This window comes from Amblyomma mixtum, chromosome 8, assembly GCF_055824585.1.
Source record: "Amblyomma mixtum isolate Tamu chromosome 8, ASM5582458v1, whole genome shotgun sequence".
Classification (NCBI taxonomy): Eukaryota; Metazoa; Arthropoda; class Arachnida; order Ixodida; family Ixodidae; genus Amblyomma; species Amblyomma mixtum.
The window spans coordinates 147,858,603-147,885,945 of record NC_143019.1 but is presented as its reverse complement, the minus strand read 5'-3'; the positions used below and the strand labels follow the sequence as shown (position 1 = coordinate 147,885,945).

At 47.8% G+C, this 27,343-nt stretch overlaps 1 protein-coding gene across 7 annotated transcripts in view; it reads left to right on the top strand.

Moving 5' to 3' along the window:
• Git (ARF GTPase-activating protein GIT1) overlaps positions 1–27,343 on the top strand; it is a 240,005-nt gene that overhangs the window by 188,938 nt on the left and 23,724 nt on the right. For 5 of the 7 annotated variants that reach the window (XR_016284798.1, XM_089555369.1, XM_089555368.1 and 2 more), the window contains 2 exons: positions 8,555–8,658; positions 15,227–15,288. Coding sequence is in view for 6 of the 7 variants with exons in the window: in XM_089555369.1 (XP_089411495.1) it covers positions 8,555–8,658; positions 15,227–15,288 (166 nt within the window). In the remaining variant the exon portion in view is untranslated. Of the gene's footprint in view, positions 1–8,554; positions 8,659–15,226; positions 15,289–21,857; positions 22,048–24,426; positions 26,552–27,343 lie in introns of those variants that run through there. The other 2 variants (XM_089555372.1, XM_089555373.1) reach the window with 2 other exon arrangements.

Here is a 27,343-nt window from a genome sequence, read left to right as displayed (position 1 = left end):
GTATGAGCAAAAATAAGTACTTTTAACTATTATCTGGTAGTATAACTTCATCGCGGCCGGTATTGTGAACTTACCTCAATAGCAAGCTGTATTTATTGTGCAAAAAACGAGATACCAGGTTCACTCGCATATTTTGTGCACTTTTTCAGTAATTAAGGGCTCCAAAAAGAGATGCGGAGATTTCGCGAACACGTCCTTTAAAAAACTTCATGAACGTCATAATGCGCATATATGTCCTACATTGTTGCGCATACGTTGACTCCCATTCGCACCTCGCTGGTAAAAAAAAAATTCCATATACAGGTCGACGCAACCCCCGTCACCGCGCGATGGTATGACGCCGCGTGCTCAGCTCTAAGCAATAAACGTGCAGCGATACAACCGCAGAGCCAGTGAAAATAAACGGCGCTAAAACGGCGTCTTCGCGATAGGCCCGGCTGACTAGCGGCAAACCGAACCGCCAGCGGTTCGGTTGTTTAGAATTTTGGACACCTTGTCCTGGAAAGCAACCGCCGGCGCGAGTGGGCCGGGTAAACGGCGCGCGAACATAATTTCGTTTACCGGAGCTAATTTAACAAACGAATTACGAACTCCATACACGTGGAGCTGCGAGGGAATGGGCAGCGGGCTTTCTACCCGTCGTGCTCGCACCTCGCACGCAGCGTTTATGAAATTGCTTTGACTTGGCCTGGCCAGTAACGTGGTTACGTCTTCACAGTGGTGCGGCCGGCGTCGCCTCGCTGCTCGCACCGTTCACAGCCATACACGGCAACGCGTTCGCGCCATTCTTCCACAGCCTGCCTTGCGTGCACCCGTGTGTACGCTGGTGCATTTTTTTTTCATATCTGTTTGGGTAATAAATTGTGGGTGCGCAATTAAGCGAGGGCGCAGGTTATGCCAGTAAATAGGGTAAGTTAGCCCCCTCGTTGGTTTAGCTGCGCAATTTTCCGAATTTTAGAATCCATCGGTTGGCGTGTATTGATTCATTTTGTTTTTGGTTCTGATATAGTATATTCGAGATTCTGCTGCACTGTTTTGACGGTTTGGTTGTGGCTATTAAAAAGTTATGCAGAACTGAAAGGCTTTAAAGTTTACTAAGCAAGTCCTGTCGCTCGAATTCTCGGCGCATTGTTCTGTGACAGAATCAGGCGAACAGCGCAGGTCTTTTTTCCTTATAGCTCTCACTGGCATGATACAATTAAGTGGATTGAGTGGCACAAATTTTGGTATCAAACATATTTGTACACTTGTTTCTGTGGTGAGCTAGCTGACACTTGTTGCTGGTTTTGTTTTTAAGGTTTAACGGCAATATCTTTGTATTCTATATGGCAGTAGCTAGTTCTAATCCACTTTGCTTCTAGTCATTATATCTACTGCAAGCCAATTGCCATCTGTGATCCATTTTTCACTTGTTTTCTCTGATACATCCGGTAGTAAACCAGTCTCAAACAGTTTACCGTAATTGTATCGGCTAATGCTTTACCACTAGCGTCATAGTCACATATGTGGTGTTTTTGGAATGAAGTGCTCTGGGTTTGTTTAATACAAATAAAACTATCCCCATTATGTTGTTTTTTTCTGAACTGAAGTTAATAATAGCTAATGTACTGCAACTACTGTTCGTAATAGCTGCCACATGTCTTTTTTTTTATGAACCCTAGCAAATATCTTCAGAACAATTGCTGTCCTTTTAATTAATTCTGGCCTGTGGGATCCGTGATAAAATATCTATGCAGTTTTTGGACTAGTTGCAAACAAACTTGCTCTCAGTCGCATTTAAATGTCGCCAGTCTGCTCCAAAAGTGCTCCGAAATAGCCTAAAAATTGCTCCAAACCTGCTCCAAAATAGGAATTTTGCTGCTCCAAACCTGCTCCAAAATAAGACTTTTGCTGCTCCCGTGCCTGCTCCAAAAAGCTGGAGCCTGCTTCCACCCCTGAATATGCACTCCATTGACTCCTCACAAGCCCAAGTCAGAGGAAAAAAAAAAGGAATGGTAAGGATTTGTACCCTGCAGCTTGGGTGTAGTGTACAAACTACCGTTGTCTTGCAGAGTTGTCTATGTAGGGCAAACGGGGCAATGCCTCAACGTTAGGCTGAGTGAACACTGTAATTCCCTGAAAGATCATTACGGGAATCTTCCTGAGCATTGCCGAGAATGCAGCAAAAAAGAAGAGCAAAAGAAGAAAAATTGTGCACCGGTTTTTTCTAGTACCCTCATACTTTTCAGACCTCACAATCAGCGCGTACGCGAGATAATGGAGGCATATCATATTAGGAAATGTAGGAATCCGTGTATCAGCGAGCAGCTGTTACCATGGCAGACTGTGAAATCGGCTTCTTTGCCTCAGCATTGCATTGACATCCTTTTCTGATAACGTATTTTTTAACTGATTCTTCCACAGCGGTGAGTGGCGCTTGATGCTTACCGTTCCATTTTTTTTTGTGTTTTTGTGTTTATGTCGCAGGTGTTTTTCATCAGTAAGCGTGGGGATGATTGTGCAAGTGACCTTTATCAACCTGTATCAAAAAGAAGGCAGATATCTGAACTGCCCATGGTCCTAGATATGAGGAATCGAAGACATATAAGATGTGTTTCCTTTAATATGAGTTCAGTGGTGAGTCTGCACTTTTTGTGTGTGCAGTATACTGTGAAGATATGTCTGTCCCACTCGCCCAACAACCCACTCTTTTAAACTTACCAGTTGTTAGTAGCGTTCGTGTTTGCAGTGTCTTCCTCCTTTAGTCTTTTTTGTGCTACTTTTTTTATTCCAGTATGTGTCACCAACTAGCCCAGCATTAAGTTTTATTGAACCATATGGCTAGGGGTAGTTTATTTAGGGGCAGGGGACAAATGCAGGCAAGAAAACAAGGATCAAGTTAAGTGTTTCAAGGACGATATTTTTCCGTACCAGCATTTTTCCATAAAATTTTTTCTCCTACAAAGGAGCCTCAATCGTGAAATGCAACGACACGCATTTTTGACTAATCAGCACAGTCCCGGTGAACCAAAACCATAATGCATCAAAAATATAAATGACAGGATGCGTGCCCGACGGCCGGCAGGAATTAATCGCGCACATTAAAACAGGTTGCTAGGTCAATTTACTGGCAGACGTCATGTGATTAAAGGGGCTGTGAAACAAATTAAAAGTTACTTGTAAATGTTTTCAGTGCTTAGAAATGATGCTAAGAAAGATTCACACCAAGTATGAGTCTTCAGAACTGAGCCGGCAATTTAGTATGAATTTTTAAAAAGCGTGTTTTTAAAATTTGTGGGCGGATTGGTGTCTTCGTAGTGACCGACTTTGAAACTAAAATCGGGAAAACTGACGTCACTAGTGCCGTGACGTCGGCAGGCCACCACACGCTGTCATTCGCTGGGGCCACGGCAGCCACGGGCACGCTTCCGGTAAATTGTCAGCCCTCGAGCAAGCGTGAGCCAGCTGGGCATTGCCTTCGCGCATATGGTTTCAATTTACCCCTGCCGCCTCTTTCTGTCGGGAGCCACTCGCAGTGCCTTTGTTGCAGTGACAAGCGAAGAAATCCCGCCGCAGTCCACGAAGGCGGAGAGAGAGACGCTGCCGACGCTGCTGCTGGGTGCGATAACCGGCGGTCGCAAGCCGAACATTAGTGAATGACGTATTCATGGGCGGGGCCCAGTCCCAGAGCTGTTTTCTTTATTTTTTTTTTCTGGTGCCCCGCGTGTGCAAGTTGAGGGGGGAGAAAAGGAGTGTAATTTTTAATCTAAGTCTATGACTTTGTTGTTATTGATGCTAGCTCAAAAATTCTTGTGACGTGTGGTGGAATGCCTATCTCTCGTCTGCCTTACGTACCCTCAATTGATTTATTGCATAGTTCCTTTAAGTTAGCATCCGGATCCTCCAAAGATCTAGCGCTCGACTGACCGATGGTTTGGAGCCGTGCGTCACACCGGGCGTGTGACCTGCAGCCGTCAGCGTGAGGTGGCGCTTGCCTGGACTGTTTTCTGGCACGCTTCACCATCGAAGGCCGTGAAGAAATCAATTACACGTTCATATTAGCGTCAGGTTATTGTGTGATAGTGAGCTGGTAACGTTAGGCCTTTTACCGTGATTAGATTCATAGCACTTTTGATGCAGCTTCGATGTAAAGCACGCTAGGCCTAATGGTGGCGCCTGAGCCTGGCGGGTGGCACAGAGAGAGAGAAAGAGAAATAACCCGTTAGATATGATGGGGGGGGCTTCAGCCTAAACCGTTCTCCTAACAGAATCTGTCGGGGTGGTCAGAGTGAGATCGATGATTTGCGTTGCTGTCCTGCTTTGTGGTTGAGGTTTCCCAAGATCCAGGTCGTTATAGGAAGGGCAGGACCAGACCATGTGGACTAGATCGTCAATACAATTGCAATTACAGGGATGCCATTTACTGTACAGAGGAGGGTTTCGAAACACCCTCCTCATGATTTCCTCTTTTGTCTTATGACCAAGCTTATAACAAGAAGTGATCTAATTTGTCTTGACAATGAAAGCGCTCAAAAGGACAAGGACGACAGAAAAGGAGAGACATACAAAGCGCTTACTTTCAACTGATTTTATTTCATGCGAAAAACAACTTTATACTCATGGTAATCACCTGCGCATGCTTACAAGAACATTACCAACGAGTGATAGCTGGCACCTTCTTTCAGATAACCGGCATGCCCGATGTAAGATAGGACATCTCTTTATCCGACAACAAAATTGACGGAGCGCTTACGCAATCATCGCCCGCTCGTGCTATCTCAAGAGCCTCCACAATCTCCCTCGTTATTTGACATCTACTTTTAAAAAGTACCTTACACCTGTGAAAATCGGGACGGCAGCCTTCCTTGCTTTTCTTGCTTTTCCATTTGCACTTCAGACAATGGATACTCAAGTGCCCACCTCTTTTGTTTTCCACGTTGTAACTATGCTCTCCTAACCTCTCATTTATGCATCTTCCCGTCTGTCCTATATAACATTTGCCACATGTCAAGGGCACCCTGTACACGACGCCTTCTACGCATCTGACGAATGGCTTTTGGTGCCTGATCGTGCAAGCAGCCTTTCCCTGGTTTCCAGAAGTGCTTTTCTTGCATAGGGCGCTCAACTTATTCGGGGCTGAAAACAAAACGTTTACATTTGCCCTGTTGCCAATTTTTCTCAGGTTATGTGATAGCCTATGCTTATATGGAATAACAGCCAATTTTCTTTTTTCAGTTGTCTTATCCTGCTCTTGCTGGGTCGTAGTTTTCCTTTTTTTCCTCCTGACCAGTCCTTCGGCCACTGATACCAGCAAATGAAGCGGATAACTCGCGTCTTGCAATCTTTTTGATTGCAGAAACAGGCTCTGCTCAGTCACATGAGGGCATGACTTTTTTATACAGTTTAGAAACCCTAAACGAGCTATGTTTCGTTTTATGAGCTTAGAATGCACAGAAGTGAAAGGCAAAGGCATTTTTCCTTCCCTAGGATGATAACTCCAGCAAGTGTGATTTTCTAAAAACTTTAACCTGATGTCAAGAAATCGTATGCTATTGTTTTCAGGCAGCTCATGTGTGACGACCAGTGGAGATAAACAATCTGAAAAATGATCTAAAATACGTCCCACGGCCTCATCGAGGGGGATACAAGTGGTGTCTAAAAATATTAAAAAATCGTCAACAAAACGAAAGACCTTAAGCACTCCTAGTGCTTCAAACCGGGCAAAAAGCCTTTGGTCACATTCAGATAAAAAGATGTCACTTAAAATAGGAGCAACACTGGATCCTATGCATATTCCTTGCTTTTGTAAAAACAGGTCATCGTCCCTCTTAACAAATGTAGATTTAAGATAGGTGCTTAACAGCTCCAAAAAACCCCCAACGCTCACACCCACAGAATTCTGGAAGGCAACGACACCAGCTTTCTCTATACATCCTTCTACACACTGTAGCAAACCATTTTGGGGGAGCGAATAATACATATCTTTTATGTCGACTGAGAAAGCAACCAGATTCTTTCTTTCAGTTTTTTGAAGAAAGGAAATCACACTTTCTGAATTTTTTATCAAGAAGGGATCATCAACAACAATTTGCTTTAGACTTTTTTGCAGAAAATCAGAGACTGACTTTTGCCAAGTACCCGCTTCCGAAACAATAATTCTTAAAGGACAGTCGATTTTATATGTCTTGGCAGAAAAAAAACATTTCAAGATTCACACCTTTGGCTTTTTCTACAGACTGAGCTAGACGGATTAGATTCAAAGAGACACACAGCTTCTTCGCTTTTGATCTTATTTTTGAAAGATTTACACCTTCTTGCCTGTCAAAAACGTTCTCGACAGCAGAATACACTTTTTCTTGAAACATGTTCCGTGGCATCACAGCAAAACCACCTTCCTTATCGCAAGGAAGAAGACATAAATCGTCGCGCTTTAGGAAATTCGAAACGTTTCTAGGGAAAGCTAGACGCCTGGTTTGCGAACACTTCTTTAAAACGTCAACACCCTGAGACACACAACTCCCTTGCTCACACATAGGTGCAAGTTTCAATACCGTTCGGACCATGGCCAACAGTTCCGGTTTTGAATTCTGTTGCTCAACGGCGAACTTAGGCCCGAGCTGAAGCGTCCGACGCACATCTTCGGGAAGTGTTACCTCCCCAAACGTGCGGACCTGGTTGAGCGGCGTGGGATGTCGGGGAGTCGCTACTTGCCACTGATTTTATTGGGAAAAAAATCAGTCGACTTATAGTGTACCCCTGGAGGGATGTACAGGCACATGCCAGGGCAACAGATCAAAACCAGAGAGGGCTCTGCTTAAGTTGCTGAGCATGAAATGTTGTGTGAAAGCACGGTTTTTTGCAGGTGGACACTGTACCTGTAAGTGTGGTTGAGGTGTCCACTGACCCAGGAAGCCACGCCTCTAACATTTTCATCGTCCGTTTCCCCATTTACGCCTATGCTCCAGTGCTGCATTTCTGCTTGTCCACCTAACTCTGTCACTGCCACCACATAGCTCGAAGCGCCAGTATTAGTTTGGTATTAGGGGATGAAGATGTGCAGTGCACCTCGTGTTGCAGTTTAACACGAGGCTAGGTGATGAAGTTGGCATCCCAGACCACAAGCAGACCCAACGGAATAGTGCTTTTGTGCAGAGAGAGGTTGGCAGCATAGCAGTCTCTCCTGTCATCATTCACACATCCTTCCAGGGATTGAGCCATTGCACTCATCACAGGCAACCATTCAACTAGCTGGAAAGCAACCACTCTTTCGTATTGTTCACTCTGTGCATGTCGGCAGAAATGCCGACAAATGTCTTACCTTTTCCTTGTGGTACCATGGAAAATAAGAAGTTGGATGGTCACATCACTCAGAAGAGGCACTGTCAAAGCATTGGATGCGAGCAATAGAGAGGCACAGAGGATGGTGGACACAGAACGCATGCTGCAAAATCAGCGTGGGCAGCTGCACTTCCAGTCGGCTTCCTACATTTGCCCCAATCGAGGCTTTCTCCTTGGGAAGTAAAGGAAGCTCGCACAGAGGGAGACATTGCTGTACACGTGCTGCTTCAAAGGAGCGGCAGCCATGGAGTGTGATTTATTTAGCAGTGGACATGCGCTCATTGATAAGATGAGCAGATGCAGCCATGCGTTGTTGCTAGATCATACTGCCATGTTTGTGCAGCTGATGTCAATGCTCTATGCTTCTGCCGTCTCTCTCTCTCTCACTACCGCCACTTATCTCAAAGTGCGCATATTAGTTTGGTATTAGCAGGTGTATTGCGCGAGTGTCTTAACACAAGGGGTGATTGGCTGCGGCGATAGCCTCTCGTGCAGTGGCCAGCAGTGCTGAACTGTTTGCGTCACCACGTGCTCGAATCCCAGTCACGACAGTGTTTATTTGATTTCTTTTTACTTATATTTATTTATTTCACTTTGCACAAACCCACGTGCATCACAAGGGGTTTGCGCATCGGAACAGGGCACAACCACCCCACCAATTCAAAGGGGATGCTCCTGTCTTCCCCTTTGTCCTACATGCGAGCAGATAAAGCTCGTTTGGTCAGAAAGCCGCCAACGTCCTAATTGTAGTAGTTGGCACAACGTGTCGGAAATAATCGGGGACTGCGTAAAAACAATCATATCATGCCAACTGTTTGCCGCATAATGTTCTGGATGGTGTCACATGAGTCAGCGTTTCCTGCAGAAAAAACTTACTAGTTAAGTTAGAGCCTAGCTCATAGCAGAGATTTGAACCGGTGACAACAAAAACTACCATGTGCTGAACTCTGTTACTGCGGCATTTTGTTTCCTAAAAAAAAAAAAATTTCAATTTATCCAAGGGCAAGGCACACGTGGGGTCCACTCTGAAAGCTGAAGCGTCCTCCAATTTCTTCTTTCACTTCCTCCTTTATCCGTCAATTTTCATTTTTTTTTATTACGCATTCCATCCATCCCCACAAAGTGGCCACTGGGACTAGTCTCATTTTGAAGCCAAGATGTCCAGGTTACTTCCTGGTGCAGTGGGAGCTGTTGTCCGTTTTTTAGTCTGTGCTGTCGGCTGCTGCTGCTGGTGCAGGGTCATCGTCCCCCCAGGCGCAGCGCAGCCCCAGGCCCCAGTCCATGTGCGAGTGGCGCCACCTGGCCAGGGCCAGGACCGGCGGCAGCACCTGCGACTTTCCGGTCAGTGCTCATCGCTTGCTTACCGCCTATCTATGCACTTGCACTGCACTGCGCTCACTGTCGGGGAACCAGTGCGGGTGAAGTCGAGCGGACGACGTGGGCAGGGCGTGCAGTGTGAAGGCAAGGTGGATTCCCTCAAGGAGTGGATTGCCAGAGGAGGGGGCGGCAGAAAGTTAGCTGGGCAGATGAGATTAACAAGTTGATAGGGTAGCCGCACAGGACAGGGATAATTAATTGGCACTGACCCCACCTTGCGCCAAACCAGATAAGCTGCACCGTCCTGATAAGCATCTCGAAAATTGTGCCAAATTGCTCCAGACTTGATGCTTTCAAATTGGGCGGCACCGTGCGCCAACTATGCAGGCTGGCATAGCCTTTGATGTTGTGCCGTTTTTTTTTTCATTGCCTCCACGGAGAAATTTCTTTTTTTTATTTTTATTTGTTGCTTAGTCGTTTGCCTAAGAAGGGGCTGAGGCTAAAGGCACGATGTTGCCTGACAGGGCCTCAGCCCCCGACTACATGACAAACAAACATACAAATTACAAATTATAAAAGTCCGGCGGGCCAGTACAAAATAGTATCGTTGATAAGGAAGAAAAAAAAACAAAATCAAAGAAAAGTAGGCACAAAAGTAAGCGTTATACAGAGGAAAATACATACGGAGGAAAATATATACACACTCAGCAAAGAAAGACAGAAGCGCTTGACAAAAATTTGCATCATAAATGTACGATGAGTACATAAATAAGAAACAAAGACCAAGACATACATGAAACACTACATCAAATAACAAAGTTCTACTTAAGGCTTATATTAGCCAAATGAAACACAAGACATTATGGACATATAAGCACAAACAAGAGTACAGAGATGTGAACACAGAATCACTAACTGTGAAGAAAAAAAAAAAAGGACTACAACTTGCTTGCATAAGAAATTTTAGCGATTGCTATAGGTGACATCGCTACAGAGAAGAGCTCCTTTACATTCATTTTTGAAAGTGGAGAAGGGTTTGCTGTAATTAATATTTATATCTCTTCTATTGAGAATTCTGATAACTTGAAAAGACAGTGCTTGACGACCATAATTTGTCCTTATCCTCGGCATCTCTATTTTTGGGTCCCTGATAGCGTACAAGTTTACTCTTTCTGTGGATTTTCTTTCCTTCAAATTGCATAACCAGCCGCCGCGGTGGCTCAGTGGCTATGGTGCTCGGCTGCTGGCCCGAAAGACGCGGGTTCGATCCCGGCCGCGGCGGTTGAATTTCTTTGGAGGAGAAATTCTAGAGGCTCGTGTACTGTGCGATGTCAGTGCACGTTAAAGAACCCCAGGTGGTCGAAATTTCCGGAGCCCTCCACTACGGCGTCTCTCATAGCCTTAGTCGCTCTGGGACGTTAAACCCCATAAACCAACCAACCAACCAAATTGCATAACCAACTAGCCCCGCAACGTGTTTTACTAAGTGATCTTTCTGTGGATGTGACATACAAACGATTTCTATGTATCCATTGCAGCAACTTAAAGTAGTATACCTTATCTGCCCTTAGCATATTGTATTTTAAAAAAAGTGGATGTGTTCTTAGTTCCCTTTTCTCGCCATGATAATTTTCGCATATGCGTAACACTTTCTTCTGTAAAGTAATTAATTTTTTGTATTTAGAATCAGTTGTGGTACCCCAGACTAAAATACCATAACTTACTCTAGAATAGAATAGAGAATAATATAGTGTCTGCTTCATCCAAGATGGAATCAAGTGCTGGAATCTGTAAAGACAACCAGTGACTTGTGATAAATTGGACTTAAGGTCGGTGAGGTCTGTTGAAGTCCACTTATAACGAACAAAGTTTGCAGTAAGTGGACAAAAACAAATGTTGCAATGCGGACTGCTATGGTGATTTTTTTTTTTTTGTTACATGCATGCGCAAGCTTTCTTTAGACCTGCGAAGTTTTGGTGCATGTTTTTGAGCCACTGTGCATTTCTTTCTTGCTAACAAAACCCGAGCAGCACTTGCATCGAGATGGGGGCCAATTGTTGTCCTCAGACTTGCATGTTTTTAGAATCTCCCTTTCATCGTCGGGACTCCGACTGGTCTACCGATTAGGCCTAGTATGAGTGAAACGATCGAAGGCTGTAGCGTTGCAGTTGTGGTGCAGATATAAGGTGCACCTGCACCAGTTCTCTGAAGCGGTGCCGCTTTGCGAGTGTGCTGCTCCAGTTCAAGTGCAGCCGGGCACTGGCTGCCTCCACGGCAGGCCTGGCCGTCCGCTAGTCTTGGCATCGCCAGCAAAATGCCATCCACTGCAACGGCCACCAGCATTCCAAACCGCGTGAAGAATTTCCAAACACAACATTGGGGGCTACCAGCCTCGATGCATGGGCACCTCACAGCGGCTGGTGCGATACGTGTGGGGCCCTTTGACTCAACGCCCCTGAGGTGTGCACCCACCAGTGTGACTGTGATGGCCAGCAGGCGGGGCAGAAGTGTGCACACACATGGTGTATGCGCACACGGGATGGCACAGCTCAATGTGCTGTATTACCTCAGGTAGTTACAGCCCTGATAGGCCCCACTCCTTAGGAATCGGGAGGAGCACTCTTCTCGAGCTAACCTGAGCCCCTTCGCTGTGTGTGTGTGGCTATTCTCGGCTCCCATGGCGGCTGCACTGAGTTTCCCTCTCTGCACTTTTTCAAATGAATGGCATCGTGCAGAGGGCACTGGTGAAACAAATGGCTGAGTGAGAACCAGTTCATGTAGTGCAGCCGAATCGAACGGAACGATAATTCGGTGGTATAATCCACACAGACAGATATGGCCATTTCCGCGTATATGGCACACTGCATCTACCAGAATTTATTTTCTTTGCTAACTATGGTATTCCTGTATACTGTTAGAGTGTGGGTCAGCACAAGAAGACACCGAAACCCGTTTCTCCAGCCAACCGCTGACCACCATCCTCCTGCCGCTCGTTACCTCGAACACACGCTGGCCCCCGCGCTTTGTCCTCCTGCTGCGGCACGGCCTCTTCCTCTTTGTCCCTTACATCTGTCCACCGGCCGGGGGGTGGAGGAGGGCCACATGTGCCCGGACACACTCGGACACAAAAGCACAGACTACCCAGGGAATGGCAGAACAGAAATCCTAGTCCGGGGAGGCCGTCCAACTACCATGAGGTCCCGAAGCGATGCAGTCCCACGGGAGGCGGATCTCAATTCAGTGGGACCGGTGCTGCTGTGGGCGCTCTTCAAGGCGTTAGCCAAAAGCGACGGGAAGGTTTCTCTTCAGTGGCAAGTGCTCCAGTGATACGATGTCGCCGCACGTGAGGGGTGCGCCCTGCAAGCAGCTAGTGTCTGCTGCACCACGCACTGTCTGTTGTCTCTGTCTCAATTCTGCTGGCCACCGGCCTCCGAGCAGTGGACCTCGCGCAGGCACACATCAGGAATGTCGGGAGTGCAGGAAGAGCCTGCGACACGGTCCCCATTATGGGGCGGTACGCTGTGAGGAAGGCATGGGGACAGGAGTCATTGCAACCGACGAGCGGGGCCTGGTAGCCAAGTCGGGCTTATTGCGGGCTCCGGAGACATAGCGCTTCATGTGTGACACATGCTGCGGAAAAACGAGATGCACTGTCGCGTGGGTCATGCTTGGGCAGATCTTCAAGACGGTATGTCATGGGCCACAACACGATAAGGGCCGTGGTACTGGGGCAAAAGCTTTCCGGCGTGGCCAGTAGCGCGGATGGTGTGGCGAACGAGGAGAAAGTCGCCGGGTCGGAAGGAGGGGAGTGGCGGAGCGCCCTCATTGACCGCTTGTGCATGCGCATGAGCCGTGAGAATGTTGCGCTGGGCATCGAGGCAGGCACAGCGAAGCCATTGGGTGGAGTCGGGTGGGACAGTCCCAGCTTTGTGTCGAGGAGGATGGAGGGCGTTCTGCTGCAGACGACGGAGAACGGAGCCACCTGTGCAGTTTCCTGCGCCGCAGTGTTGACAGCGAAAGTCTCAGCAGGAACAAAACGGTCCCACCAGTTTGTGTGGGGCGGAGTGGCGTAGGACGCAAGTTGAGGGTAGTGTGCAGCTCCCAAGTTCCAGGATGAGGACAAGGAGCGACCTCCACCAAATGTGGTGGGACCCTTAGCTTCTCTCCGGCAGCCAGAACCTCTCATCCTGGTGATGCCTTACATTGTCTCCTGGTTTCTCCTCCAATCCTTCACCAGTTTGACTCCAATGCACCGACCAAAGTGCATACTGACACTAGCGGCGGGGGCCTGGGCACTGTTCTCGCCCAACGAAAATCGGGATTTACAGAATATGTTGTTGTTTACACCAGCCGCAGACTAACTAAAATGGAATTTAACAGTTCTGTGACTGAAAAGGAATGTCTAGCCATCATTTGGGTGCTAAGCAAATTTCACCCTTACGTCTACGGCCGCGCGTTTGACGTCGTCACAGACCATCATGCCCTGTGCTGGTTGTTCTCTCTCTGGCCATCTCGCCCGTTGGGCTTTGCCTCTCAAGGAGTACATCATCTATGTGCACTGGACGCAAGCATTCCAGCGTGGGTGCCCTCTGCCATTCACCACTCCCATGTTATCCCGCTTGGTCGTCATCTGTTCTCTTCACTTGACATCGCTGATACGCCAGCCGAGAAGCGGAAGGATCCTGGCCCCCCCTATCTTCACCTGCCTGTCTTCTCTCCTCCATCAAACACCACTTGGCCATCCACGACCAACTTCTATACCTCTTCGATGGGCGGAAATGGCTGCTGGTCATTCCCTGACATCTCTGTGCCTCATTTCACTCTGACCCCCCACACGTAAGCGTGTTGAAGACATATGCTCGTCTGCTGTACTATTGGCACAGTATGTACCACTTTGTTTGTCACTTCATCCACCCATGTCAGTGACCACACATTGCAGCCATTGCCTTGCCCTGGCTGAGGAAGTGATCTCTATGGTCTGCTTCTGACCACTGCCGCTAACAGTCGCTGGGTGATCATTGCCATGGATGATCGGACGCATTATGTGGAAATGTCGCCTCTGCCTCAGTCGACGACGTTGGGTCCTTCACTGTCTCACTCTGCACCCCACCAGAACTGCTGAGTGATGTGCGCTTCTTTCCAACGCTGCTGAAGCCCAGAGGTGCAATATCATTCGTTGATCCACTGCAGCATACCACCCTCAAACTAACTGAGCGCTTCAGCCGCACTCTGAATGACATGCTCGCCATCTGTGTTGACACTCCAACTGGGGCCAGGTTCGTCCCTTTGTCACGCATGCCGGCCCCAACAGTCCGGCATGCGTCCACGTCTGCTATTCTCCACTGCAGCCCTGACTCCTCTGAAACTGCTCCCCTAGCCCGCATGTGCGCTGAAGAGCGCTGCCAGCTTGTTCGCCACTCAGCACACCGACCCTGCCCTAATGTATCTACCTGGCTGCCACTGGGTCCCTTCCACCACTCCTGGTTTATTGACTAAACTGCTTTCCAGCTACTGCGGCCTTTATCGGGTCATTACACAAACCTCCCCAGTGAACTGTATTGTTGATCGTCGTCACTGCAACTGCGAAACTGTACACATTGAGTGCCTTAAACTTTATTATTGACCCGCTCATTTTTTACGCCCTGTCGTAAGCCTCCAAGATGCCTTCTTCTTCTCCAGCGGGTGGGTATTGTAATGGATGAGTCTGGCATCAGAGAGACAGCTGAGAAGACAAGGAGAAGCGGTGGCAGCGTCTCCGAGGATCACACAGAGCTTCTTCTGGCTCAGCAAGGAAGCCCTGGGATTGAACCCCCCCACACATCACACTACGTGTGGCTCTGCCGATGACAGGATGGCAAGCCACCATGTGACTGGCTGAAAGGCACTTCACGCGTTGGTCGACTTCTCCTACTATCGAAGGTCAATTAAAAAAAAAAAGGAAGGCGGGAGCTGGGACATTCATTCCAATTTAATGGGGAAGTCGGCCACACACGACAATGATTGCAAGTTTCAATAAAGAATGTTTGGAGCATGTAGATAAGTTCCCACGGGCGAGAGTGCACCTCTAACCCCTCGTGGCCCAGTGGTCCTTGCTTGTGTGACCCAGGTTGCCCTTGTGGACCGATGATTGCATCAATGGTCAAGGTGGGCAGGTCACCCACCTATAGGTTGCTTCTCTGGGGATGGATTTCTTGCTCACAGTCAACGCCACAACATTGGCGCCATTTTTGTAGGGGATAAGTGCATTTTATTTAATTTCATTTATTTCATCTTTGAGCGAGACATGGATATGTTTTGAGCAGCTTTTTTGCTGCCACTGTGGTGTGTGTGTGTGAAGCACTTGTTTGTTTTGTTTTCAACAATATGGGCCATAGTTGTTGTGTAAGTGGTGACTTGTTGCACTCTAAGCAAAGCAGAGGGGCTTTGGTGCAAGATGTTGTCCAATTTCATTTGGCATTTACTGTAGGCTTAAAGAAACATCAACTCTTCAAGAAAGAGGTCTTGAAACATCTCTCATGGCAGGAAGGATTTGAGTGAGCCATGTTGGGTGTGGAAGCCGCCTGAGAGAGGCCATTGTTCAAATTTCTTGCAGAGCCGTCAGGTGACAACTGGCCATCATCCACATAGGGACCAGGATGGAGAGGACATCTTGAGGTGAGTCTGGTTGCTGAAGGGAGCCTGGTCATGTACCAGATGGGAGACTGGGCACAGGTTTTACACGACAAGCACAGGGCGTGCTCAAGTGCTTTCAACCCTACGGTTGCACAGTGGCAGACTCAGCTTAGTGCTGTCCAGTTTACGGTCTAGCTTGGGTCTCTCTGGCGGTAAATCCCCAGAGCTTTTACCAGCTGGCCTTTCACTGCTGAGCTGAGGAAAAACGCCATAGTGGTCAGATGCTCGCAGACTTTTTTTGTCGCACCTCCCTTTCAGAAGTACTTGTATTTGGGCGTGTTGGTTCATAACTTTTCAGGAGGACACAGGGGCGCAACAAAAGACACGGACATAGAAGTAGACAGGGACGAGCGCTCCCTTTCTTTTCTGCAGCCATTCAGTGGGCAGCTCATGCCAAGAGGGGGCAGTGTGGCACCTGATCCTTCTCTCTTTTGTGGGCCAAAACATTTCATGCTGTAAGGACACTGTGATGAAAGCTCTGGCAGAATCACTGACTCCCCTCCTCCTCTCGGATTGCTGCTGGGCACCCAGAGATGGTTGCTGCTCTTGTGATGTCACAGAGGCCGCTCTCACCCCGTGCAGCAGCAGCTGGCTTTGCACGGTCGGCTGGTGTTTGTCCCTGCTGGGGTCGAGCACAAGAGCTTCGTGATTCACTCCAGGGAAACTGGGCAAAGCAAGCGCTGGCTTTTATTATGGGAAGGATATATGGTTACAGAAAATAAACAAAATTGTATGTGCATGCGTACCAAGGCTAAAAACGTGTTGTTGAGGGAGAGATCCACCCTAAACGTGTCTCTATGCTGAGAGACAGCGGGGCTGATTGGGTTTTAGTGGGGTCTTGTGCGCGATCCAGAATTCACGGGACATGAAGCGGGTACGGTCCTTGTCGACAACACAGTGTGCCAGTTTCCAGAGGCCAGGATCATGGTGTCGACCCCACATCATGAAGGATGGTTTGGTTTGGTTTATTGGGGTCCCAAAGCGACTCAGGCTATGAGAGACGCCGTAGAGAAGGGCTCCGGAAATTTAGACCACCTGGGGTTGTTTAACGTGCACTGACATCGCACAGCACATGGGCCTCTAGAATTTCGCCTCCATCGAAATCTGACCCCCGCGGTCGGGATTGAACCCACGTCTTTTGGGTCAGCAGCCGAGTGCCGTAACCACTGAGCCACCACAGCGTGGTATGAAGGATGGCTAACAGTGAAGTGTGTAGAGAACCCGCTGTATGAGTTGATTATTGGAAATAGGGCTCGAAGTGCTGATGATCCCGAAGTGAATTGTAAGATGCCAGTACGTACAGGGATGTTGATGGACAAGGGTCATCAGGAAGAAAAGAGGGGAGGAGGGCGGAGCTCTCTTTGGCTGGGATCGACCACCACACCCGGACCAAGAATGGAGCTGAAGCAGTTGGACAAATGTTGAGGGGAATCCCCCAAGGTGGAGTAGATTTGTAACAAGGGAGTATTTACTCACTGACATCCATACGGCTGCGCTCGGGTGGATGCAATGAGTAAATACTCCCTTATTAGCTGAAGCTGTTGAATGTACCAATAGGGCTACACCTAAATGCCACTTTGGAGGTCCCTGCCAAACAGCAAAGAGAGGACAAATCGCTGAGTGACTGCTTCAGCAGAGTTGGTGGTGCACTGCAAAGAAAGGGGAGCCACACGACACACCAGTTCCTGCTTCAAGGCGATGTGTCTTTAATACAGGAAGAGAAATCACGCAGTTAGTGCCTCCAGAAAATTTGAATCCGGAGGTGTTACGCTTGGGCCATGACTCGATTATAGCTGGGCACCAGGGACACCGTATGCAAGATAATGGAAGATTGGCCAGGGATTCAAAGTGAAGTTGGAAGATATGTGAAGTCATGCGACATCTGCCAACATGCAATGCAGAAGGGAAGGGTGGGTCGAGTACCTTTGGGAAGCATGCCCATCATTGGCCATCCATTTTCGAGAGTAGCTGGGGACATTATTGGACCCATAACAGCGGCATCCAGTGGAGGCAATCGTTGCATACTCACTCTAGTGGATATGGCCACGAGGTTTCCAGAAGCAGTGCCTTTGACACGGTGCAGGTGGCAGAAGCTTTCCTCGAGATGTTCTCGCGTTACGGGGTGCCAAATGAGATCCTTAGTGATCGTGGATTCAGCTTTAGGGTCTGAAGTTATGAAAGAGATTGATCGCCGGCTGGCTGTTAAGCACTCATTCACTTCACCGTATCAGCCCATGGCAAATGGTGTGGCAGAAAGGTTCAGTGGTGCCATCAAGTCCATGCTGAGGAAGATGTGCCAAGAAAAGCCAAAGGACTGGGATGGGTATTTTCCCGCACTCATGTTTGCCTATCGAGAAGTTCCGCAGGGGAGCCTTGGTTTTTCCCCTTTTGAAATGTTGTATGGACGAAGAGTGTGTGGTCCCTTGGCAATCCTCAAAGAGATTTGGAGCAACAGACAGTTGTAGAGGATTCAAAGACTACGTACAGCTACGTGCTTGAGTTGAGGGAAACACTCCAAGGGACTTGCAAAATTGCGCATCAGAACTTAGTGCAAGCTAAGGAGAGATATAAGAAGATGTTTGACAAGCGCAAAAGTGCGGTCACTGAAGCTTGGCCACAAGGTGTTAATGCTGCTTTCTACTGAACACAACAAGCTCTTGATGCAGTGGAAAGGGCTGTTTGTAGTGACACAACGAAGGAATGATGTTGACTCCTGGTCAACAACCAGAAGAAATTATTTCACGTAAACGGTGTGGGGCAGGAATGGCGTGCAGTGTGGTTCACTAAGAGAAAGATGTAGGCAGTCTTTGACACCAGAAAGACAATGGGCTGGAAGAAGGTTCAGACTTGGATGGGGAAAAGATCTCGGAGATAAAGCAACTGTTGCAGCGGTATTCAGACATTGCTGCAGACGGTCCTGGGCAGACTAATGTTATCAGCGGTAGAGTGCAACTCTCTACGGATCAAGCCGTTAACGTCAAGCAGTATCCATTACCACTTGCTGTCCAAGACACAATAGAGAAGGAAGCAAAAGAAATGTTGGAGCTTGGCGTGGTTGAGAGGTCAAATTCACTGTATAACGCTCCTCTAGTGGTTGTGAAGAAACCGGACGGTTCAAACCGACTGTGTGTTGACTTTTAGTGCTTGAACTATGTTTTGGTAGCGGATGCTGAACCTATTCCAAGACTTGATGTTGTCTTCACTGAAGTTGCAACCAAGAAGTTCTATTCGAAGCTGGATCTAGTGAAGGGCTACCCATGGAGGAGACCTCAAAGAAAAAGACTGCGTTCTCTTGCGAGCGTGGACTGTACCATTTCAAGTTCATGCCTTTTGGTCCGAAAACTGCAGCAGCTGTTTTAATGAGGAAGGTGGTGCAAGGCCTCAAGAATGTAGACCATTATATCGACGACATCTTAGTGGCGACTTACTCATGGCCCGAGCACCGCGCCCCCCATTCCACACACGTGAGTTCATTCTTCTGCTTCGGGTGTCAGTGCACTAGAATTTCATCGTGCCAATGTTTGGCAACCTCGAAGTGTGCGACGGAGGAGGTGGAGATGCGTGGCCTTGCTACATTGATTGTCTTAAAGCTTTTTTCGACGCAAATGGCATCGCAGAACAGAAAAAGAAGTCAGTCTTCATTAGTCACTGTGGACAGAAAATGTCTGCTCTGTTGCGGGATCTCGTTAAGCTTGCCAAACCGCAAGGCAAAACCTTACACGATGTTCTTTCTGTTCTGGGTGACCATTACTGCCCCAAGCCATCTGCTGTTGTGCAGCTTGTTCGCGTCTGTCAGCAACTTTGTGGCATCGCTCAAAAGCCCTTCTGAGCTTAGCAACAGGATGAGGGACCGCGTCGTGTGCGGCATCAACGACTCAGCCGTGCAGACGAGGCTGCTCGAGAAAGCAGAAAACTGCACTTGCAGTGGAAGGTGCCGAGAAAGATGCTGGCGACATAGCGGGCTCAAGCAGCAATTCACTTCCCACATATCAAGTTGTGGCATCACAAAGGGGCGTGTCACATGCTACCGCTGCGGGGACCAACAACTCACGACCATGTGCAAGCATATTAGCAGTACTTGCAATTACTGCAGGGAGCAGGGACACATTGCTCGTGTGTGCAAATCAAAGAAAAAGCAGGGTTCATCACGGAAAGGAAAGTTCACAAAGCAGCATGCGTCCGCGCCTCCGACTCATGTGTAACGCATCAAGTCAACACTGTTGACAGCAGCGCTTCTGCCGACGTGTTTGACATGTGGCCAGTCAACACCATCACACCTTTGCCATCCTTCACCATGTCCATCAGCGTCTGCGCTAAGCCACTCCACATGGAGCTGGACCCCGGTGCAAGCGTTTCAGTCATGGGCAAAAAAACGTCTTCAAGAGCTGCTACCGTCAGTACCAGTCATGCCATCTGACGTACCCCTGCGAAGCTACTCTGGTGATGTCACAGTGCAGTTCCGCGACAAAAAAGCAGTGCTACCTTTGTTCCTGACTGGGGAACGTTCACCTGCACTTATGCGGCGAAACTGGATTCGAGAACTGGGCATTGACATTGCTCTCGTCCAAGCTGACATTCATGCTGTTTTTGATGTTGAGGGCCTTGTTCAAGCATTTCCTGAGGTTTTTGAACAGAGCCTTGGAACTTTCGAGGGTCCAAAGATCAAAATCCACGTCCTACAAGATGCGGTACCCAGATTTTCAAGCCACGCCCACTGCCCCTTGCTTTCAAGGATGGGGTGTCACAAGAGCTTCAGCGCCTGCAGAGGGAAGGCGTCCTGGAGCCAGCTGCTTCTGCGGCCTGGGCTGCACCTGTGGTTCCAGTGGCCAAGAGGGATGGACGCGTCAGGATTTGTTGAGATTTCAAGGTTACCATCAATCCAGTCACTGTGGTGGAAAAGTACCCGATTCCAAGAACTGAGGACCTGTGGGCCATGCTGTCAGGAGGTGAGAAGTTCACCACGCTGGATTTGAGGTACACCTACCAGCAAATGGTTGTTGATGAAGACTCCAGAAAGTATGTCACAATCTCCGCACACATGGGATTATTCCAGTGCCATCAGCACCAGCCTTGTTCCAAAGGGAGGTGGAGAACCTTTTCCGGGGGCTGCCACAGGTTGCAGTGTATTTCGATGACCTCCTCCTCATCACTGGCTCGAATGGTGCAGAGCACCTCCAGTGATGTCCTGTCTCGACTCCGTGATGTTGGGCTTAAGTTGAAGTTTGACAAGTGCCATTCTTTTGCCGAACAGGTTGAATACCTCGGGCACATCGTAAGCAAACAGGGGCTGTCTGTTTTGTCACCCACCTGCACCCTGTGATGTTGGGCGTTTTCTACCAAACCTTCGTGGTCGCCTGCTTCCTCTGCATTTCCTTCTTATGAACGAGGAGACATGGAAAAAAAGTGCAAGAAAACACAGTCATCAGTGCAGTGAAGCAGTGTCCGCCCCAGTAGTCCTAGTGCATTTCGACCCAGAAAAGCCACTGTGTCTCAGCTCTGATGCCTGTCCATGGGGGATCGGCGCAGTTTTGGCACACCGGGAATCGGATGGTCAAGAACTGCCCATTGCTTTTGCCTCCAGACGTTTGTCTCGTGCAGAGCAAAACTACAGCCAACTTGACAAAGAGGCACTAGCCTGCGTATTTGGTGCTGAAAAATTCCACCAGTACTTGTGGGGCATTTCTTTCACTGCGTATACGGATCATGAGCCGTTACTACTGAGTGATGACAAACCCGTACCAGTGCAAGCGTCTGCAATTATCTGCATACAAGTACAAGCCTGGTCTGGACATGGGTCATGCTCTGAGTAGGTTGCGATTGCCAGGAAACGACAGCCTGCACCTGCCGAAATGTGCATGCTTGAACCCCGGATTGCTGCCACCTGCCACCCAAGCTACAGAAAATGATTCACTGCTGTGGTGTCCTGCGAGAGGAAGGACTTCCAGCAGAAAATCCATTCACAGCAGGGAACTCCACGAAGGCTGCTTGCTGTCCCGAGTTGCTGTCCCAAAATCCTTGCAAGCCAAAGTGCTACTTCATGCTGGGCATCCTGGCATTGAGAGAAGCAAGACAGAAGCCACGTCTGGTGGCCAGGAATCGATGGCGACATCACTAAGAGCTGTGCAACCTGCCAAGCTTACTTGTGTGCACCGCAGCACATTGAGCATACGCCATGGCCATTTCCACAGAGGCCCTGGTCAAGGCTTGACATAGGATATTGGGGCCCGTTCATAGGTCATCCTTTCCTACCCAAAATGGGTCGAAGCTTTCCCAGTGACGTCAACGGGTGTTGTTATCAATTCATTCCGAACAGCATTTGCACTGCATGGACTGCCAGACTTTATCGTGTCCGGTAATGGACCTGCCTTTGCAAGTGAGCATTATTTGGAATTCCTGACACGTAATGGAATATGTCGCATCCTTATACCTCCCTACCATCCAGCTTCAAATGATGCGGCAGAGCGCATCATACAGACTGTCGAGAACAAGATCAAGAAGAGTGGACCTGGATCGTTTCAAACCCTGATTTCACAGTTGTTATTTCATTACAGAATCACACCACACCGAAGTCAAAGGCAGAGCACCGTGTGAGATGCTCATGGGAAGGACGCCTCTGGATGTTCTTTGTCCAAGTCTGCATCCTTCAGTGCTGCTGAAACAGCTTAGACAGAGGCTGCAGGCCGACAGAGGGTGCTGTTCTTCTCCATTGCCAGACGCCAAGAAGGGGCCACCGTGGGTGTACCACAGGTCAGTCAGCCTCTCTCAGTGACGGTGACCACCTTTGCCCTCGATTCCAAGGAGTCCCCGCTGGGCCTCCTGTGGACGCTTGCAGCTATCCAGCAACTGTGCGGGACCTGGCTGTTTCTGCCCCGACTCGGGGCGAGACTAGTGGCAGAGACCTCTTGAGTTGCCAAGAAGCGCTAGAAGAAGCCCCCTCACTCACCATCCTCCTCCAACAGTCTAATGGGGGAGGACAGTGTTGTTTTCAGTTTTACGAAATGGAAAAACAGTGCAATCAAAGACGAGACACAAGAGAAGGACAAAACACCAGCGCTGACTAACAACCAAATGGTTTGTTGCTACAGGCGAGAGGCAGCATATAAATGAAATGGCACGAGTAAAAACACAAAATAGGCATGAGAGAAAGATACTGCACAACCACACAACTTGACTAAAGAAAGGCACGTCACTGATTAAGATAGGCAAGTTCCTTTGATAGTAGATTTATCGATGGGCTGCTGATACAGGTGTTACCTAGCTTCTTGATATGAAATGAGCCTCATTTCGGAGAAGCTAGGTAACACCTGCATCAGCAGCCCATCGATAAATCTACTATCAAAGGAACTTGCCTATTTTAATCAGTGACCTGCCTTTTTTTAGTCAAGTTGTGTGGTTGTGCGGTATCTTTTTCTCATGCTGATTTTGTGTTTTTACTCGTGCCATTTCATTTATATGCTGCCTCGCCTGTAGCAACAAACCATTTGGTTGTTAGTCAGCGCTGGTGTTTTGTCCTTCTCTTGTGTCTCGTCTTTGATTGCGCTGTTTTTCCATTTCGTAAAGCATGCACCAACCAGCCCGTATTTGCCCTCTTTGTTTTCATTCAGTCGTGGCACCACCAGGAGGTGAGAATGGAAAGGTGCGGCACGAGCAGTGCCTGTGTGGTTTGCACAGGGGAACGTGTTCTTCGGAGTCCAGCTGTTGATGGCGGCCGCCGAGTCGGTGCGCGTTTCGGCAAAGGCCGTCTTGCGCGTAACACCCTGGGAGAGGCGCGCCAATTGGCACTCGAGAGAAGGCACTTGTCACGGCCTACCCCGTCACATCGTCAGCATCTCTTCTTTTCAAGAACATGTGACCAATCACATTCACTGCTAAGTAATATTTGCTGTTTTGTTTGCTCATTTCATTAAAATCCCTTATGTAGTACCCCCTATACAAGGGGGCCTTTGAGGAAGATAAGCTGAACTGAAAGAGGGAATAAAAGAGAGTGCAGTGGTAGTTTTGGACGAGATGGAGAAGACGAAAACGAGGCGGAAGGAGAAGAGAATGAAGGGAAAGGCCTGGCCTGTTTCACAAAGGACAACGGACGCCCTCGGCGAGTGCGTCGAAGTTGTTTTGAAGACCCAGGGTAGGCAGCAGAGCGTTAGCGGCAGGAAGCAGATTGCAGATTACAAAAACAAAGAGGGCTGTTTTGTTGTTCGGCCGCAGAACCTTTTCAGTGAAAAAGCTGTGAAGAAGAATTTCAAGGGAAGGAAGAAGCTGTGTCGCTCGGACACAACCTAGAGTGTCCTCTGTTCGGAGTAATGTGCTCTTGATTTGTCCTTTCAAGCCTCAAGTTCCTTTTCGTTCGATTGAGTCAGAGGCTAATGCGTAGCAATTTACCATGGCATCCTATCTTTAGAGGAACTTGAATAGGACCAACTCTGACTCGGTGGTACAATTTCTGGCCAACCATAATCCTGGTGATTGTCACATTTTGAGTGCTGACGGTGAGGATCTTTCTTTACTTCATACGGAACGGATGAAGTGCGGCAAAACTTGCTTCGCCCACAGCTAGGTCATAGCAAGATGTGGCGTATCCGCTGGTGCATTTTTGGAAATCCTGTTTTCCCAGTCGACATCTACTGTCGTAGTAGCCAGCACTTGACTCAAAAGTTAGGTGTATGCATAGCTATTGGGCTATCCCATGGCATGTTTAAGAAAACTGTTTGATGTGTGGACCACTGGAGTGATCCAATTTTTGGACCTCTGGTTGCATCCTGGCCACACGTGCTGGCAGTGTCGGCCACAAACTGCGAAAACTTCACTTCAACTTGGTCAGCCCCACCTGATGAATGTCTAAGGCTAGGCTGACAAGGAGTGGGTGTATAAGCAGAGCTCTGTGTGACAAGGTGAAGACATTAGTGAAAGGGGGCTCAAGACAGATCCACAGGCTCTTGTACCAAATCTCCCATGGGAGTCAAGATACGGCAGTGCACACGGTGGATGTTCCCTCCAGGGTCTCTGGACGCTGCGTGTGGCAAAAATCAGTTGCTGTTTTAAATGCGATCTTAGATTACATAAAGCCCAAGAGCTGAATAGCTTTTTCTGTAGTTATTAAGGCTATGTTTCATTCATTTGCAGAACTGCATGGACAAGGAGTCGTATCCTTCCAGAATGCATTGGGTTGTTTCTTTTACAACTTCCAGGTAGTGCAAAAAAAGGGGACGCATGCAGGTTTGCCCCTGTTCTGAGTGATTTGCGCTGACTGTCTTTAGGGTCGGATGCTTCTCGAGTGTTCTTTCTTCATGCTTCCTTCCCCCTCCGCATGGGAGGCCCCCCTCCGGACTGCCCACCCACTCCAGACTTGTCCAGAGGTCAATCCGCTTCCTCCTTTCATTCTCGAAGAACAGGCAAAACTGGGAGCAGGCCCTGCATAGTTGCACGAGAGAACTCTCCGTTTCATATTGCTGTGAGGGGCAGGGAGGCTAATCATAAAGGCATCAATCTTGCACTGTTACTGTTTTTGATAGGTTTTCAGATAAAATTGTTTTTCTGCGAAATATGTGAGGTGTAAAAAAATGCAATATGCATGGAATTGATAGTTTCAACACAAATTCTGAGTGTCAGTTTAAAAAAAAAAAAACAGCGAGCACACAAAAAAAGTTGTAAATTAAGAAAAACATCATATTGACAAGACAATATCTCTTGAAGGAAAGATATTAAAAAACATTCTGGAGTGTACAAAATGGTTCAAATTTTTTTTTAAGCTAGCCACTAAATGTTCGAACTTATAATTCAAAAATTTTTTTATCTGGAAATTTCTTCTGACACTAACATGAAAAAACGCTGTTTTTCAGACTGTCCTTGATAAAAATTTTTTACTCCAAGTAAAAATTTTGTAAAATGTAATTTATCAAAATATAGCTTGATAAATGCACTTTTTAAAATTATCAGTTTGAGCTCGAAATGTTTTTGAAAGGAAACAGTGCGAAGAAACACGGACACACAAAGAAACGACACACACACACAGCTGAGTGGTATACAGCCACAGGAGTGGTATACAGCTTGCCCCTTTCTTGTGGCTCTTCCTATGTAGGCCAAACTGGCCGTTGCGTTAATGACCGGCTACGGGAGCATGCAAAAAACGTTGACAATAATGATAAAAATTCAAACCTTGTAAGGCACCTTTCTTCCTGCACGTGCAGGGCAAGATTTGAGATGAAGATTCTAGGCAGGAGTACCAATGTAAAAGCCCGGCTTGTCTTAGAGGCCTTCCATGTTAACAAACTATCTGATCGCTGTGTAAGTGATGCTTCGTTGCAGATCTATGATGCTGAAGTTTCATATCTTGATTCGTTTGTATAAAATTGCGGTCTTTGTGATGTGTGTGCCTGCTCTACCTTTACGCATGCTCTGCTTTTCTGTATATATGCTGTTGTTGTTTGGCCCCATTAAACAGTTGGTAGTTGCGCTCGTGAACTGTTGTATGTGTTTCTTCCTGTGTCCTGTCTAAGTTGTTGCGCATTTCACTTATATACTGTGCAGAACCAACTAGCTCGACCACACACTCTTCTGAGCTGAAGTTTTTTTCTGGTGGAAAGACGTTTTCTTCCCTTTAAATGCATTACGAACTAGCCCGGAACCTTGCTGTTCTGAACGTTTTTGAAGGCAAAAAAAATATAACAGAAACACAACAAGTATATTCGCCATGCCATTTGTTATGATGTATTCACATGAAAATAAAAAGGTAATACAGTGAAACCTCATCATAGAACGTAGGTGAAAACTTACTTGTAAAATAGTTCAACGTAGCCAAAGTTTATAATATAGGATTTCGCCAGAAGCTCAAATTGGAGAAGTTAAATTTCATCGCTGAAAGAATGGCAACTGGCAGAGATCTTTCAGAGCCGCTTTTGAAACCACTCGCCACGATTGCAAAGGCTGCAAAAAAACCGAGTGGTCAGTTAGGTTGGGAGCGTCTATCCAAGGTAGGTTTGGCTTGGCAGGTGGAAGTAAATCTTGCCCTTATGATTGGTGACATGAGTGCAAGGCTGCACGAATGAACAGGCAGTCAAGAAGTGGAAAGTGAACCCCACGGGTGGGGCTGAGGTTTCTTCGTCGCAATCAAAATAGGCACTTGATGTATCGAAAAAAATCTGCCACAGTTGCAGCAGAATCATGCAAAGGGGGATTTTTCCTGTGGCTGACGCTGGAACTGTGCAAGAAACTAAGGTTGGGGATGCCTGGTGACGAAAGGCCCTGTCAAGAAGGGGTTTTATTTTTTGTTTGCAGGAATTACGCTTCTGGACAAAGGATGCATTGTCCGGTGTTTGGTCTTGTGCAGAGGCGATTAGCATGGTGGCTCTGAGGTGGTCTCTCACCCTTGAGCACAGAGCAGGGTCCGTATTTCGAGTTGTTTCTGTCGTCATTAGTTGGTAGGTTAATGTAAACAAGAAAAAGTAAGGGACCAAAAACCAATTCTTGTGGCACACTGGATGTTACTGCAGTTAACGAAGAGTTACACCTTTTAGCATGTGCAAATTGTGAGTGATTTGTTAGGAATGATTCAGTCTGCGTTAGGTTGAATATTAAGTTTTCCGAGGTTGTAACAAAGCAAGTTGTGGGGCACTTTGTCAAATGCTTTACAAAAATCTAAAAAATATACTGGGTCTTTTATATTTGGGGGCCGGGTTTTAAAAAATTCCTATGCAAAATCTACTACCCCATTCCAGCTGAAATAACGTTCACAAAGTAGCAAAATGATTATCTGATAAGTGATTCAACATCGGTACTTGCCTAGATTTTCCGGAATGGACGGAAAACTGCTCTCGGCGGCGTGCACAATTTTTGCAGAAGTGAGTCGAGAAGCTGCGTTGACATGGTGCGCCATCGGTCGAGCAGACGATCTGCACCTTCGAAGCAAGCGTGCCCAGGGCCTTGCCGGAGATGGCGGTTGCCTCGCCGCTCGACCGATGGCGCACCATGTCAACGCAGCTTCTCGACTCACTTCTGCAAAAATTGTGCACGCCGCCGAGAGCAGTTTTCCGTCCATTCCGGA